Genomic DNA, 18,072 nt, shown 5'->3' with positions numbered 1-18,072 from the left:
GACCGATAACATATCGGCTGGTACTCCGATAAAATAGTGAATAAGATACATCTGTCTGTTATAAACTATCTGATAAACGTAATCTACTATAGGTCAGACCGAACCGAGACAACACTAGATTGAATATGTTAAACAACAAATATCAAATCAACGTAAATTACCCAAAGTGGTCGACCAGATCAACTCAAGATACATAAGTAACTCAAGTTGAAACTGATACGGTAACTAGCAATCGCACAACCAGATTAGAATATCGGGCCGAATCGAGATAGACCTTGGCCTAGAAATTTTACACCAATTTCTGAACAATAGCATGTACTGAATCTCGGTCCAGGAATCAGCCCAAGTACACACTATGACAAATTAATACACAGTTTCACGACTTAAAAACAAATAAAAACAATTATCTATCGAAATGCAGCGGGAAAGGAAAGCAAACTAAACCATGTAATCTTCAGCTTTAGCTGGCGATGACGCTTCCACACCACAGGTATTCTTGACGGTGGACTGAACCTCACTTCAACCTTGGGAACAACCTTTTGACTTCTGACTGAAACTCTAGTACTTGCTCTTTCTCTGGTGGGGAAAAATTAAGCAAGGGTGAGTACAAACCACCGTACTCAACAAGTAACACCCAAGAGAGGGAGAATAATGAATGCAATACAAGGATAGGCTAAAATTAAATTGCACAAAAGCTACAGAAATTTAGCAAAACAATAGATAAAATAGACTAAATAAAATACACATTTAAAATAGTCATCCACTGTCCAACGTTACATCACGTTGCAATAGGCCCAAACCACTGTCCAGCGTTACATCACACTGCAACAGGGTCAACCCTGTGCCCAACGTTAAACCATGTTGCGACAGACCCAAACCACTGTCAACGTTACACCACGTTGCGCAGGGTCCAACCAATTCCAAGTTCATCAAGTTATTAAAGGGTTCAACTAGTCCCAGTGAATCTGTCAGTTCGCCCCATAACCGCGGGCACGGCTATTCGAATAGTTTTACTTTGTAGAGGTGTACAACTTTACCCATAAGACATGGCTCCCAAGCATGTTACCATGCACCAACGTATCATCATGATACCTCAGTATAGAAACCATGATAAGACCTTTCACCTAACCCTCCCTAGACAGTCACACCACACTTCAGATTTCGCCCCCACCTTTACACCAAGTCGGGCAGCCCCCTCTTGTGCCTAGGTGAATCCGGAAGCAGCAGAGGCCATCGTTACACTACGATGTCCTGTCCATACTCTATCACGCCCATCCTTGCTTCCGTACGTCGAATAGGGACAAGCTAGACTACGAGTCCCACCGTTGCCTATTCTGGCTTGTGGTTAGTACGTGTAAGAATGCCAGAGTTTCCTGAGAACCGGTCCTTAATTGCCATGGACACGACTCTCAAAACCATGCACCCACAGCGCACCATAAGCAATATTTTAGTTATATTAATCCACATCAGGAGATTAATAAAGATCACAACCATTAAAGGTCTATAAAAGTCTAACAGTTAATTAATCAAATGATAACATGTGAGCTAGTTGAGCTAAGCATGGCTAAGCATTGCCTAAGTTTATTTCTAAACAAATTAACCCTGGGATGACAATAATAATAAGTGGGGATCAACGGATATAGAGGTAATTGCCCAATAGATAAAGTAATATAAATATATTTACATAAAACAATGCATGTTTGAATGTAAAGCAGAGAATTTTATAATCATAGAATCAATATGTTCAAAGAAGGGTGCCACTTGTCTTGCTCAGACCCATGAGGAACTTTGGCGATGACATCGAGAACGAACTGACGCTTCGACGGGGTCAAAACCTACGATAAACAAGTCAAAACAAGCAAAAACAGACTATAAAACTACTGAAACAGAGAAAGAAACTATTTTTAATGGATTCTTGGTATGTTTCTGGATTTAATGAAACTTGAATGGGCCTAAACGGAGACTAGATGAATTAGTTATGAATTTTAGAAGGTTAACTATGTTTTTAAACTAAACAGAAAACCTTAATGATTTATTGCGCAATTAATCCGAGGCGATGACGTCAGCACAGAGAGAGAGGGAGTGCTGACGTACCGGGCCTACTTGGTAGTGGCACGACAGAGAGGTCAGAGTATGACACGTGGGGCCCACGGGGAGGGAGAGGGATAAAGCTGACATGTGGGGACCACATGTTGGTGAGAGGTGGAGACCGACAAATGGGACCCATGGCCTGGTGAGAGGGGGAGAGAAAGGAGGAGACCGATGCATGGGACCAGGGTTGCAATGAGAGAGAACATGAGAGGGAGAGGGGATGGCTCGGCCTTGGCCGTGCGACGGCGGACGATGGCGCGGGAGTGACGGCGACTGGTAGCGCAGCAGCAGCGGATGGCGTCAGCCGGCGAGGACAACGGCGGCGGCCAAGAGGTGGCAGCGCTCCGTACCTTCGTCGTAACACGTACCTTCGTTGTAGAAGCCACCAGCAACTTCAGCCGATCAAGTGTCAAGACAACAGAGTCAAAGTTCTGCCAGAGGTGAAGAGTCCAATCTTCGCTACTCCAAGCATCGTTCGTTCCTGAAGTCGTCGTCGTAGTTCCTTGTGGGTCTGAGCAAGACAAGTGGCACCCGCTTTGATCATATTGCTCCCAATATTTATAAAATTCTCCGCTTTAAATTCAAGCATGCATTATTTTATGCAATTTACTTTTATTTATCTATTGGGCAATTACCTTTATACCCGTTGATCCCCACTTATATTATTATCATCCCAGGGTTAATTTGACTAGAAGTAGGCTTAGTCAATGCTTAGTCATTCTTAGTTCAACTAGCTCACCAATGGTTATTTAATTAACTGTTAAACTTTGATAGACCTTTAATGGTTGTGATCATTATTAATCTCCCGATGTGGATTAATGCAACTAAAATATTGCTTATGGTGGGCTGTGGGTGCATGGTTTTGAGAGTCGTGCTCATGGCAATTAAGGACCGGTTCTCAGGAAACTCTGGAAGTCTTAAACGTACTAACCACAAGCCAAAATAGGCAACGGTGAGACTTGTAGTCTAGCTTGTCCCTATTCGACGTACCCAGGCAAGGGTGGGCGTGATGGAGTATGGATGGGAGTCATGGTGTAACGATAGTCCTATGCTGCTTCCGGATTCACCTAGGTACAAGAGGGGGTTGCCCGACTTGGTGTAAAGGAGGGGACGAAACCTGAAGTGTGTTGCGATTGTCTAGGGAGGGTTAGGTGAAAGGTCTTATTATGGTTTCCGTAATGAGATATCGTGGTGATATGTTGGGGCATGGTAACATGCTTGGGAGCCATGTCTTGTGGGTAAAGTTGTACACCTCTGCAGAGTAAAACTATTCGAATAGTCGTGCCCGCGGTTATGGGGCGAACTGACAGATTTGCTGAGATTAGTTGAACCATTAATAACTTGATTAATTTTAAAACTGGTACCCTGTGCAATGTGGTGTAACGTTGGTAGTGGTTTGGGCTTATCGCAACGTGGTGTAACGTTGGACAGAGGGTTGACCCTCTCGCAGTGTGGTGTAACACTGGACAGCGGTTTGAGCCTGTTGCAACATGGTGTAACGTTGGACAGTGATTGGTTATTTTAAATGTTATTTTACTTTTTACTTTCAGTCTATTTTATTTACTGTTTTGCTAATTACTGCCGCTTTTGTGCAATTTAACTTTAGCCTATCCTTGTATCCAATTGCATTCATTATTCTCCCTCTCTTGGGTGTTACTTGTTGAGTACGGTGGTTTGTACTCAGCCTTGCTTAATTTTTCCCCACCAGAGCAAGCGCCAGAGTTTCAGTCAGAAGGTTGTTCCCAAGGTTGAAGTGAGGTTCAGTCCGTTGTCGAGAATCCCTGTGGTGTGGGGCCATCATCGCCAGCTGAAGAGAAAGAATAGATGGTTTAGTTTGTTTTCCTTTTCCGCTGCATTTCGATAGATAATTGTTTTTATTTATTTTTAAGTCGTGGAACTGTATATTAATTTGTCATAATGTGTACTCGAGTTGATTCCTGAACCGAGATTAATGCATGCTATTCTTTAGAAATTGGTGTAAATTTCTAGGCGTGATAGTCTTAATCTAGCCAATGCAATTACCGTGGCCTGGCGGAACGTTGGACTTACCCCTCCGCCGGAGATCAAAGCGATGCAGCCCCATGTCAGGTGTCAAGTTCCACCGGAGTTGAAACCTCGGTTAGGAGGGTGGCGATGCGCCGAAAGTAGTTGATCTAATTATGATGTAGATGATTTACAATAACCCCGGGCATACATATTTATACCCTCGGGTGGATGCTACTCCGTGTCGGACACAACTCCTATTAGATAAAAAGAAATAACAAACCCTATCTCTAACACGACACGACTTCTAATAGATAAAAGAAAATAAACAATTTCTGATCGGACTCCAATCTCTTAGAGATAAAATCCTAACTAACTCTAACTACTAGATAAAATTACGCCGCCAAGCCTTGGTCTTCATGATTCCCTGTTGAATTTGAACTCTTCCGGATAAAATTTCTATCGGCGATTGCACTTTTCCTTATCCGAATCCAATACAGAATTTTACCAAATTTTGGTGTTAACAAAAATTTATACATTATTGTTGAGCCCTAGGGTGGAAAAATCCCTAGGTGCACTCTGTTTTCATCCCTATCATAAAATATGTACTTTCTCTTTTATTTAACACCCTTTACTTTTGGATCTATTCATTTTTAATCAAATTTTATGCAAATATACAAAAGTATAGCTCAGGCTTAAAGTACTTTTAGTAATAAATTAAATCATAATAAAATAATTAATGATTATATATTGTTTTAGTAAGAATAATGATCAAATATAGACTCTAATGTCTACGATGTCAAATAAAAAAGAGAGAGTATCTAACTTCATTTTTATTTTATTTTTCTTCTTTGACAATTCAGAGCCGAGAGCTACTTCGTTTTGTATCAAACCCCGCGCATGCACCTTCATTTTATTTTGGATGCCAGCACTTCACAGCTGCAACCATCACGCATGGGTGCTTTGGCTAGATGTTATATAATTTCTGATACTATATAACACAAATTCTTGGCACAATCTACGGTCATATAATACAATATCACATGTACAAAATGGCATTGTTCAAATTTTATAAAATATCAGCTACACTGAGTCGGTTTGACGAATAAAAGTAGTATTATTATAGTAATATGAATTTGCAGTGATATGTGTCTAATTAACCCTGTACCAGCAGTAGTACTTGTAGCAGGCTCAGTGAACCACTTTGCTATTCTAAGGCCTTGTTTAGTTTTCAAATTTTTTTTACAAAAACATCACATCGAATTTTTGAACACCTAAATAAAGCATTAAATATAGATGAATAAAAAAACTAATTGCACAGTTATGTAAAAAATCTTGAGACAAATCTTTTGAGCCTAATTAGTTCATGATTAGCTATAAGTGCTACAGTAACCAACATGTGCTAATGACAGATTTATTAGGCTCAAAAGATTCGTCTCGTGGTTTCTAGGCTAGCTGTGAAATTCGTTTTTTCATTCGTGTCCGAAACCCCTTCTGGTATCCGGTCAAACATTTGACGTGACACTTCTTCTAAAAATTTTCTCAATCTAAACACACCTAACTAACTTGAGATAGATCGATTAGCATGGGTATGGATTGATTAGAGAGGGAATGAGAAAATAAGAGAAGTGCATTGAAACTTTGAAAGGAATGACAATGACAAACATGCGGTTCCTATGAAACTCATTAAGACAAAGTCATGCCATCTAAAGGTTCTCTAGATTTTTTTCCCAATAATTTAAAATTTCTTAGATGCAAAGGAACCCAACACAAAACTGGCCATCCTATTGTCTATTAAGAAAACCGTGTATCTTTTGCTCCCTTCATCGCAAAATATAAGTATTTTAAAGTATTTTATAGAAACTAAAAAAATAAAATTAAACGATACATAATTATAATTAGTTAAAATAATAAACAAGTGATAACCTTAAATGAAAGACAACGGTAGTATCATTTGGGACATGAGCAGAGCAGTATATTTACAAGATATTTACGAGTCCAGCAAGATGGAGGGTGGAAAGACGGTGCGAAAATCAAGTCTCTTTTTGCGGCAGCCAGAGCGGCTGTGGAAGGTCGAATGTACGTACAGGGTCGTGGTAGATGAGACACGCCTAATCATTCGGCACGGGCCTTGATCAGCTAGCTCCGTTCAAAGCTCTCGGCTCATCAGCTCGTTGGACGCCACCCCAACCATCATTCCTCTACCAAGGGGCAGGGCCCGATCCCCGACGCTCATCGCCCCCCTACCGGATCGATGCGAGAGAACAATCCAAGATCCATGACGAAGAGCTAAGTTGTCAATTACTGGCTCCAATTTATTTATAGTCAATTTAATAGTCAATTTATACAATAGTTACCTATAAAATATCAATACATGGTTCCACATGTCATACATATATCTTATCTTAGAATCCGTGTACAACTGGCTATAAATTAGTAACACACCTTCCTCCTCTCTCCTCTCTTATCTCTTTAAAATATGCTTATAGCGGACTTATAGCCTGCTATTGTACCTGCTCGAAGTGAATCGATCGCTCTACGGGCCGGAAAGGAAACCGGAAAGAGGGGAACAACGGAGGAAAAAGCAAGCACGTACTCCGTCGTTGCAGGAGCACAAAAAGACGGAGGAGGAGGAGCTTGGTGTCCGAGTGGCCGGTCAGCAGAGCCCATGATGGGGCATCATCCGTGCATGGATTCCAAACTCCTATTATGATCTTGGGGAACCCCAACGTGTACCGGAGTGCCACACACACACACACCGTTTGTTTTTATTTTTTAATCCCTGCTCACGTTTGTACTCTCCTTTTCAAATTGAAAAAACCACGGCGTTGCATGCCTTGCTACCTGGCAGCTAGCGGCCGTAGTGGCAGCATATACTAGGTAGGGAGAGAGCAAGGATCTTGCAGCTGCTGCTAGCCCCGATACCAGAAAGGCAACGGGACAAATCGCAATCGGCCGACTAAGGCTCCTTTAGTTTGCCCTAACAAGATAACTTAACTTAGGGTGCGTTTGGTTCACGGTCAAGACTGGATGGGATATGGCGGTCTATGTTTTTTATATGGCGATTCATTTTTTTGTTTGGTTGAGCGAATATGGCGATCCAGTCTTTTGTTTGGTTGTAGGGATGACGATGGATTGGGTGATCTAATTTTTTGTTTGGTTGGAGGGAGTAGGATGAATTTGTAGGTGTGGTATAACCCCCATCAAATTTTATTAATGCACGATACAAATCATAAAATTCCAACAATTTTTACACTACTATCTCCGTTATACATACACATAGAAAAAAGAGAAAAAAGAAAAAGAAAAAAGCAGCTGGATCTAGCCGCCGGGGGCTCACCGCCGCCCCCAGCCTCCGCCGCCGTCTCCTCCCCCGGGCGGGGACCTCGAGCTTCTCCTCCCCCAGCCGCCACCGCCGCCTCCTCCCGCCGGCCACGCCAGCTTCTCCTTCCCCGGCCGCCGCCTCGCGCCTTTGTCGCCTCTTGCCTCTCGTCTCCTCCGCCGCCGCCTCCTCTCGCTGGCATGTCGTCGTCGCCGGGCATGCGTCGCGGTCCCCGCGCGCTCGTCGCCCGCGTCGTCGCTACTCCCTCCTCCCGGCCGCACCACGTTGTCGTCGTCGTCGGGCACGCATCGGCGTTGCCGTCGTCGCGACGCTCGTCGCCCATGCCGTTGCTCGCCGCTGCTCCGCCGCCGCTGCCTCACGTCGTCATCGCTCGCCGTTGCTCCCTCCGCCGCCGCCGCACCACGTCGCCGTCGTCACCCAACTCGCGCGCTCGCTCGCCCGGCTGCCCAAATCCGGCCAAATCGGCCGGATTCATCCATCCAGCATCTGGGGAGAATATTCCCCTCCGAGCCGCCCTATCCTACTCCTGCCCACCAACCAAACACCTACAGAAAATAGGCCGCCATGTCCTATCCACCCAAAACCCCCCATCCAAACACACCCTTACCCCTCGTTTTTCGCACGCACGTTTCCCAAACTGCTAAACGGTGTATTTTTTGGAAAAAATTTCTATAGGAAAGTTGTTTTAAAAATCATATTAATCTATTTTATATATTTTTAATAATTAATAATTAATTAATCATGTACTAATCTATTACTACGTTTTTCGTACCAAGGATAAGTTAACTTACCCTCTTCAAACCGAACACGGCCTAGGGGGTGTTTGTTTTCCGTGGAACTTTTTTTAAAGTCTCTGTCACATCGAATGTTTGGATACTAATTAGAAGTATTAAATATAGACTATTAATAAAACCTACCTCATACTCTAGACTATTTCGCAAAACGAATCTATTGAGCCTAATTAGTCCATAATTAGCGAATGTGATGGTATAGTAAACATTTGCTAATCGTGGATTAATTAGGCTTAAAAAATTTATCTAATGAAATAGCCTTCATCTATGCAATTAGTTTTGTTATCAGTCGATATTTAATACTCTTAATTAACGTCCAAACATTCGATGTGACAAGAGACTACAAAAAAGTCCCTGGATCCAAACAGCTAGTAGCTAAGAGCAAGGCTAATAAGGGCTTCTATAACGTCTGTCTTTAAGCCGTCTGTATGTTACTAAATTTACAAAAAAGCCCGCTTCATCTAACAGACGACCACAGCGTCTCTTCGCGAAGAGACGGCAGGTGTGCGTGCTCCAATGCCAAACCGACACCGCTAGCACTGTTGTACATTGCGTCTCGTCTATTCGCTAGTACTATTAATTACCTTGATTCATGTGTCAAAGGATAAATTAAATGTTTTGCAGACAAACAAATAGATAAGTCATTGTACAAGTTGTCTATTTAGCTGTCTGCGTGTGTCAAATAGACAACAACCGTCTATACTGTTGTACTTGCCCTAATATAGGTAACAAGCTGGCTATAAGGCTTTTTTAGTCTTTATCATTAATGCAGTACCCTCATGTCTCTCTCACATAATTTCTTGGTTCATGTGTACAAGTTGGCTATAAGATTACAGCCCACTACTCCTCTCACTCGTTCCATCTCTCCTCCACATAAGCATTTAGTTAGCATGTAGTCTGCTATTATACTTGCTCTAAGAGCAAGTTCAATAGTATAGCCAACTACTAACTCCAATTCATTTATGGTCAATTCATACAATAGTTACCTACAAAATATTAATACATGGTCCCATATGTCATACACACATTTTTTCTTATAGCCCATGTGCAGCTGGCTACCAATTAGTAGTCCACCTCTCTTCTCTTTCTCCTCTTATTTCATTAAAATATACTTACAGCTGGCTATTGCTATTGTACCTGCTCTAAATACGTAGTACATCTCTCTGTTCGTGCGACGAGTGAAGCGGGGCGCGGCGTGGCGTGCGCGGTCATAATTGGGCGCATTTGTGGAGCTCGTGGCGCCCAAATAAGATCTGGCGCCACCGGAACCGTGCCGGATCGGGCGCCATCATCACCTCCGTCCCCTCCCCTGCACTCGATTACGCAGAGCCAACCCCGGCAGCAGCAGCAGGAGGAGCAGCCACCACCTGCGAGCCGCGAACGGGGCGCCGTATCGGGTCGGTCACTCACTCCCCCCATGCCCCAACGACCATGCGTCCATGCATGCATGTGCCGCGCGGCCTAGCCGTGGCGCCTCGCGTATCATACTAGCGAGCGAGCGTGCGTTATTGGCAGCTGGTACCAACAGTAACCGCCCGCATCGCCAGTATACTAACAGTAACATGCATTAAGCCCGCATCGCCCGCACCGCCCGCATCGCCCGGATCGGCGCGAGGATGGCATGATGGCGTCCTTGAGCCTGCGCTGTTGGTTCAATTCATCGTTCGGCATGGGGGCAGGCAAGCGCGCTGTTTTGCCAGCTCCAGTGGATGTTGCAGACATACGTACGTACGGTGCTGATTTTCGATCTCACAACATCATGCATACTAAGCCCATGGATTAGTACAACAACAACAAGAAGAAGAAGCTAATTAATCAGCGACAATTTTTTTATTTTTGTTACTGGGGCCCATAACCCAGTTTGGCTCCATTATCCTCCCTCCACTGGACAACATCATGCCGTCCTCGCGCCGAGGCAACCCCAAGACCAAACGCAGTGGCGGTAGCAGCGCGCGAGGGCGAGGGCGAGCCAGCCGCGTCCCCTGATTGGTGGGCCACCTTGCCCATGCCGATATTGTAGCTTTGCACTCGTAGTACGAACAAGTGTAGCTCAGGCCCAGCACGCATCAGCGGCACGCATGGAGCCAAACTGGGTTATGGGCCCCCAGTAACAAAAATAAAAAAATTGTCGCTGATTAATTAGCTTCTTGTTGTTGTTGTTGTACTAATCCATGGACCTAGTATGCGTGATGTTGTGAGATCGAAAATCAGCACCGTACGTACGTACGTACGTATGTCTGCAACATCAACTGGAGCTGGCAAAACAGCGCGCTTGCCTGCCCCCATGGCGAACGACGAATTGGAGCAGGCTGCACGACGCGGCTTCGACGGATGAAACCGACCACGGACACTGGGCGCGGCCCCCCGTAGACATTCCAGTGAAGCTTCGCCACTGATGGCGGCGATATGATGATGGCATCCATCAGCGACTCGAGGACACCTCCCCTCCCCTCCCCGACAGCCGCACGCCTCGGGAGGCCACTCTGCGCCCTGTTGGACCTGCTCTACGCAGGCTTCCCCTCTGCTGCAAAACGCAGCAAACCACAGTCATCATCATGCCATCAACTATACACAAACACCGATCGATTCGCTGCGTTGCGTTGCATCGCATTGCATTTGCAACATCTCTCCTGCATGCATTGCGCCGCTTAAGCTACACGAACAAAAAAGGCACTGTGCAGGGACCACACATGGCTCGGTGACGTTGGCCACACCAGTAAGAGCCATGTTTCGTGCTCCAGCCATGTGGTGCAAGGAGTGCTACTAACTACTACCATATAAGTATGCATGCATCCATACGCAAACGTGTTAGTGCTTAATTGCATGCGGGCGCTAATTAATCTTGTTTGGTTAAGGTGACTGTCTGTCTCAGTGTTGCTGTCGATCTTGCCATGGCATCAGCTGCTGCTGCTGCTACTCCATACTACAAATGTGAGGCCGCACTAGCTCGCTAGCGTATAATGGAGCGAGTGGGGTTGAATCAAGGGGAATTATGAATTGTGGATGAATGCATGCGGGGCATGTGTTTTTGACCCACCTTGCCTGCCCATGTGGGCGCATGGTGTTCCCCCGTGTCTTTTGTTAATTCTACTGCATGCACTCAAGTTCGCTACAACAAAAATATCCCAAATACTTTGTTAATGTGTGTGGAGAAACGAAGTATATATGTACAAATTTTGTTAGGGCCTCTTGGTATATGCTCTATGTACCTATATGTTCTTAATCATGAATCTGAACTATGTTATCCAAATTTGAGTATTGAGAACAGTGTGTAGCTGGCTATCGCATTAATTAGGTTCAATCATGTGGTCGTCGTAAATTTTTTTGCACAAATATGTTGCTCATTTCTTAATGAATCGATACTAAGGTCAAAAGGACGATTTAGAGTAGGTACAATAGCAGATTATAAACCAGCTATAAGTATATTTTAAGGTGATAAGAGAGAAAAGAGAAGAGTTGTGGGCTACAGATTTGTAGCCAGCTATAGCATGGACTCCAAGACATATGTGTATATGATAGGTGGGACCAGATATTAATTGTGTAGTATGTGACTATTGTATAAATTGACTATTAAGTTGGTTATGGATAATTTATAGCTAGTAGTTGGCTATATTGTTGCCATGTATAAAAGATCATATAATTTATATAGGTAAGACTAGCCACCAGATGTGGCATTAGCTATGGCAAACTGCACCATGCTTATGGATGGAGTAGAAAATAAATAGGGTCCTAAATGAGAAAAAAAAATGTGAGAGCAAATAACAATGACATTGAATAATTATTGTATTGGAAATTGGTAAAATAAGATTCTCTTACGGATCACTCGAAATTGTCTTTTCCACTCCAGGTCATTGCTTGAAATTAGGATATCTTAGAGCAGGTACAATAGCAGGCTATAAGCTAGCTATAAGCATATTTTAAAGAGATAAGAGTGAAGAGATAATAGAGGTGGGCTACTAATTTGTAGTCATATGTACACGGACTCCAAGACAAAATATGTGTATGACATGTAGGACCATGTATTGATGTTTTGTAAGTAACTATTATATCAATTGGCCATTAGATTGATTATAGGTGAATTGAAGCTAGTAGTTAGCTATACTATTGAACTTGCTCTTAGGATGCTACGGCCATCAAGGAACTGCTGGTTGACTGTGAAGTCAATAGAGAAATACTCCTATGCATTTTCCCTATAGAGATACTATATAATAGTATATAGCAATTTTTTGGTAAAATATAACAACTATATACATGTATATCGTACAATTTATTATGTGAAATAGATCACACATGAAATTTTCCTTTAACTGTAAATTTGCTTTTTCTCCGTTGACTTAACGTTCAAATGGTTGTTTACTGACGATAATGGTATCATGTGGTGCACAAATTTAAATAACACAAATAGAAAGAGATAATTTTAACTAACATATAAGAAAGGAAAATTTATAGAACTATATATCATTATAATTTTGCTAAATCAAAGATTGCCATTTTAGCTCACATGTCAATGAATTATATGTGCTTCACATGTTAGTAAGATACCAATAATATATTTTCATAAAATCAGAATGAAATGGTTACAAATTTTCATATAAAAAAACGGGTCACTCAGCAATTGGGCATGATCAGCTCGCTGCTCGCAAAATGTGGACAAAACCATGACGAGTGAAGTACGCCTCCACAAGTTTAACACCTCCAAGTCGCCTACTAGTAGTAGTAGGGTGTAGGGGGGCCACCAGCAGCGGCGCGGCGGGCATGATGCTGCTGCCCCCAAGCGCCGTGAGGGCCGCCGCGCTTATTTTGCTGTCAGCGACCGGGGGCCCCACCAGTCAGCGTCTCATAGGGGTAATAGCCCAGCTAGAGGGGCGGCTTCTGTTCCGACAAGGCTAGGTCGGGGTCGGAGGTCGCGTGGGGCCCCTGCTGGGGCAGTGGATTGTGCGCTTTGGCACGCGCGCGCTGGATCCGACGGCTGTCCACCAGAATTCGACACGCCCGGGCCTGCGCCACCGCTGCCCCCGAGGACGATCTGACGGCCACGATGCGACGCCAATGTGAATGCTATGCTCGCTGCCACTGCCTTTAAGCAAGTATACTATAAATTGGCTATATGTTTACGTGGAGGAGAGAGTGGATGAGAAAGAGTGTAAGTAGGTTGTTAGCTTGTAGCCAGCTTGAGCACAGGAACCAAGAAACTCTGTGAGATTGACATGTGGATCCTGTATTAATGATGAAGAGCTAATTAGTATATATGTGGGCTAAAAGAAGACTATAAAAAACCTTATAGCTAACTTGTTAACTATATTATTAACCTTGCTCGTAGAGAGAGAAAGAGGGGCCGGTTCTCTCGTTCTCTGACCCGTCGCTAGCTCGCAGTCGCAGCAGCGGTGCCTGGATTGGCTCTTCTGCCAGGACGCATCATATCCTGGCTTGCACGTTTGATTGCACCAGGCCAGACCAGATCATCCATCCATGTCAGAGAACAACTGGATTTTTTTCGATGATTTTTATTCCTGCAAGTGAACGATCAAACGGTTTTGTCTCGCATCGGCGAAGAACAAGCGTTTTGTGTTAGTGTGTGTTAGTAACAGTAGTATTCACTCACAAATACTGGCATGTGGTATCGGATAGACGTATATTCACTTGGTCAAAGGAGCCAATATTGCCATGCTCGTGCACGATACGAACGGTAGATCAGTGGTACTAATACATAGCCGTGCGTGCGTACGGTAGCTATAGCCGCTAGGGTACAACAATGCCTGGAGCACTTTGGCATACAGGTAGCTCATGATCCATCCATCTATCGAGAGCTCTGCGCGCACCTGCTGCAACAACGCATGCGGGAATAGCCCAAGTGGTGGTGCCGTTCTGGTGTGGGGGTGGCGGTGGGTGCACGTGCGCGGTGCGGGTCGAAGCACGCACGCACGCAGCCGAGCCGTGGTTTGCTTTTCGCTGGCCGACTCGATGGGCCGGGGCCAGGACGGCAGCGTGTCTCAGCATCTCGGCGTGGCGCCGCGGGACGAACGGACGGACATGCGCGGATCAGCCGCTGGCGCAGGCTGCACGGCACGGCACGGCGCACGCGCGCTGGCCACGCACATCCACCTCCGCCGGCCGGTTTTATCCAGCGCGAAGCCGGAGGCGTACGCTGCTGCGGTGGAGGCGGGTGGGCGACACGTGGGAGGTGTGGACGAGGAGCAGGAGGAGAAGCGAGCGAGGAGCTACTGCTGCTACTACACTACCACGAGCTAGTCGGGGTGAGCTGGGTTGCCGAGGCTTTCCGGAGCAGGGGGAGGGGCACGAGGAGGCACGCGCACCCACCGCACCCCAATCAAGTGCCCGCGCAGCCACACTCGGCGAGACGATATCATCCCCCTCTTCGCTTCATTATTAATTCCTCTTCGATTCATTCACTCTCACTCACGCACACACACTAGTATGAGTAGTAGTAGTATCATCTCGCTTTTTATCCGCACCTGTATCTACTCAAAAGAAGTGAAAGGGAATAAAATTTAAAGACGGGGCACGGTGAGGCTGCCCTAAAGACTCCCCCCAGTGAAAAAAAAAATCCCAGACCCTTTTATAAATCCTGTGCCTCCTCGCCAATTCTCCATTGCACAAACCATCCTCCTTCGTCCGCGCCCTGCACTCTCCCCCGTCTTTCTCTCCGTTGATCATCGGCGATGCCATGGTCGTCTTCGTGTGAGTGCCTCTGCTTCTGTTCTATCTGTCATGCCTGCAGGGCAGCTACTACCTCTGGCCTGAGCTCCCTTGTTAGACATTTAATGCTACGTGGTTGGTGAATTGAACAGCTAATGAAATAATGATCGATCGTGCTCTGAATTTGCAGATAAGAGCTAATCTAGCTGCTCCCTCGATCGATCGGCCAACGTGGTGGTGGCGATGGTCTCGCCTGAGAATGTGCATTGGCTTCCACGGGAGTACGGGGGTTCCTAGCAAAGCGTGCACTGAGGCGGTGATGAGAAGTGGCGCCATCACGTACTACCACACGCTGACCAGGGTTTGCTAGGTGCTCGATCATTGCATGTATTGCCCCTCTCTCTTTCTATCTCTGCTCCTTCTCCTTACTCTGCTGCCTCTGTTTCTACGGTTGCTAATGACCTTTAACTAGTTATGTTTAATCGCAAGCATGCTTTTACTTATAGTTGGAGGAAAAAACAAGATAATGCGTTTGGCATGTCAGTGTAAAAGTGACACGTCCTGTTAGCTCGGTTGTCTTGTGATGACAACCATAAGTCAAGTGTCGCATAAGTTAGCCTTGCTTGTGTTGCTGTCAAGCCTCCACATCCAACAATACACTACTACTCCATATACTAGCATAATAACCTATGTTGTGGAGCTGACTTCTTTCCTCCCTTGAAATTTTTATTTGTGTTATGGTAACTGACTGAACAACATTTCCCTGGGTACACTGAGAAATATATTGCAAGAAAATTGAAGTCTCCTGTTGTCCTGAACTCCTCTTCGAATGCCCGTGTTGCTGTTGTAAACTTGGTATGGTGTTTGTGCTGCGGCATGCCCACTCCTGGAGTGGATTGCACGGCATGCCAAGCCAAACAACGCGCCTGGTCACACGCAACCTGGCCTAGGTAAGCTAGCAATGGTGTATTTTGCCGGCACGCGCTCCGGATCCCGGCGTGCCCTTCTTTTCGGAAAAAATGTTGCTAACACTACTAGTAAAAACTAGGCCGCTTTGCCCCTCTCACTGCGTCTGTTCTGCTGCTACTACAAGCGGCAATAGCGGTCTGGGGTCCTTAAAAAATCCAAAAAAATATTGGAGCAGTTGTAGCAGTAGGCAGGCACTATGCAATGCAAGTTGCCTTGTCCCCTGTTTGCACCCTCGCGAAACCGTTAGTTCTGTGCACACCACCTTGTGTGGACAACAGTATGCATGTATGTGTACTCCATATGTGTGTGTGGTAGGCCAAAGTTGGTGGTACTTGCAGACAAAAAGTCGCTTTAATCTTGCACCAGTTGCTTGACCACTACAGGGGCTGAGATCCGTTGCCATTTGATTTGCCTATTCGGACGATGCCATGATCTGGGTATATATCTCTGATGCTATGTTTCTTGTTGTTTTGGATCTGTGATCGTGCAGGCTGAGTACTTCCATCACCTTCTCAAGCTTGTGACGTAGATTGACCAGTACATAAACCCCCTCTCCTCTCCCTTCCTTCCCCCGACGACCGAGCAGAGGAGAAACACACAGAGGAGACCAAGTTTGGAAGTGAGTGATGCAGGGAGACCACGGGTATTACGGTGGCAGGGACTCGCCGCCCCAGGGATATGGGTATGGCAGCTACGGCTACGGCAGCGGCTATGGCTACGACGCTGGAGGGTCGTACTACTCCAATGACGGGTACCCGGCTGCGGTGGCAGCGGCGTACGAGGACCCGATGGTTGGGAGGAGGACGCATGACTTCCTAGCGCCGATGAACGAGCTGGAGTTCCAGCCGTCGGCGACGTGCCCCAAGAATTACGTCATCTTCGACCAGACGTGCACCAAGAGCCGGGTCATGTTCCACCCCTCGCTGGCCCACAAGTTCGGCGGCGGATCATCGGCGTACGACAACAACAACGCGTACGGTGGCGGCGACGCGCATGACGCTAGGAAGGGAGCGTACAGGGACAACGTCGAGTACGACGACAGCTGCTCGGTGCGGCAGAAGGAGGACATGGACGAAATCGACGCGCTGCTCAGCTCGGAGGACGGCGACGAGGACGACGTGGTGACCACGGGGCGCACGCCGGGGTACCGGGACAGCAGCTCCCCAGACTCGACGTGCTCTTCCAGCTACGGTGGCGGCGAGCAGGCGAGGCCCCGGCACAAGAAGAAGCGCATGAAGAAGATGGTGCGCACGCTCAAGGGCATCTTCCCCGGCGGCAACCAGCTGGACACCCCCGCCGTGCTCAACGAGGCCGTCCGGTACCTCAAGTCGCTGAAGGTGGAGGTCAAGAAGCCCGGCGTGCGCGGCTCCGACAACTGATCACCACTATCATCATCATCATCGACGACGACGATGACTACACCGGCGAAAAAAAGGCAGTTGCTACAGCAGCAGCAGCGATCAAGTACTACTGAAACTAAACACTGCACAACATGTACCCTACCCCCATCATCCATTTCTCCATACCTTGGTCAGCATTGGCATCGCCAAGCTAAGCTAAGGTAGCTAGCTAGTTGATGCTCTTGTCGCAGTGCCATGATCTGGCCAAACTCTTTTTGTGCGCTCTACTTCATGGCTATGGGCTCTATGTTCCGTCCATGATGAGGGAGAGCATGGATGGGGCACAGAGGAGAGGCAACGATCATCATCAATGTGTATTAGTACTGCTAGCTACTAGTGCTCTGCTTTGGCTAGTGTAGTGTGTAGTAGTGGAGAGATGATGGATATGGAGATTTAAGCAGGCAGAGGAGAGGAGCAGAGAGCATTTTGCATGTTTGCAATTTTGCATGCTTTGGCTTTGTCTACTCTCCTCTTCGCTTGTTGGCTCGTTGCCTTGCTAGCTTTTTTCCCCTTTCTCCCCTGCCATGTCACTGCTGCAGTGCTGCTGTTGGCACCCGGCACCCCCAATCTTTTCCTGGATGAATTGTCCATTGATGATCCCCTCCTTTTCCCTTTAGCTTGGTAGCTAAATGCTATATGGCCATGTCTCTCACCCTAGCTGGTTAATTTGAGGGCTGGTTTACTTAACTCGGTCGATTTGGTCTTAAAGCACAGAGATGAGTAGCGTGTCATTTGCATATGTGTTGGGTTCTCGGGTGTGTAGGCTTTCTGCATGCTTTGAGTGCCATGATCTTGACCCAAGCTTGCCATATCGGTCGAGCTACACCAACCAATATTT

At 46.1% G+C, this 18,072-nt stretch overlaps 1 protein-coding gene across 1 annotated transcript; it reads left to right on the top strand.

Annotated features, from left to right (window-relative positions):
* The first annotated feature begins 14,848 nt into the window (after positions 1-14,848).
* LOC102720398 (transcription factor bHLH144-like) lies at positions 14,849-17,872 on the top strand. The gene is made up of 3 exons (XM_006647162.3): positions 14,849-14,907; positions 15,056-15,252; positions 16,325-17,872. The coding sequence occupies exon 3, from the start codon at positions 16,461-16,463 to the stop codon at positions 17,211-17,213; it is 753 nt and encodes a 250-aa protein (XP_006647225.1). The 5' UTR covers positions 14,849-14,907; positions 15,056-15,252; positions 16,325-16,460; the 3' UTR covers positions 17,214-17,872.
* The last annotated feature ends 200 nt before the right edge of the window (positions 17,873-18,072 follow it).

Source organism: Oryza brachyantha, chromosome 2 (assembly GCF_000231095.2).
Source record: "Oryza brachyantha chromosome 2, ObraRS2, whole genome shotgun sequence".
In the NCBI taxonomy this organism is placed as follows: Eukaryota; Viridiplantae; Streptophyta; class Magnoliopsida; order Poales; family Poaceae; genus Oryza; species Oryza brachyantha.
This window is presented reverse-complemented; position numbering and strand designations above follow the sequence as displayed.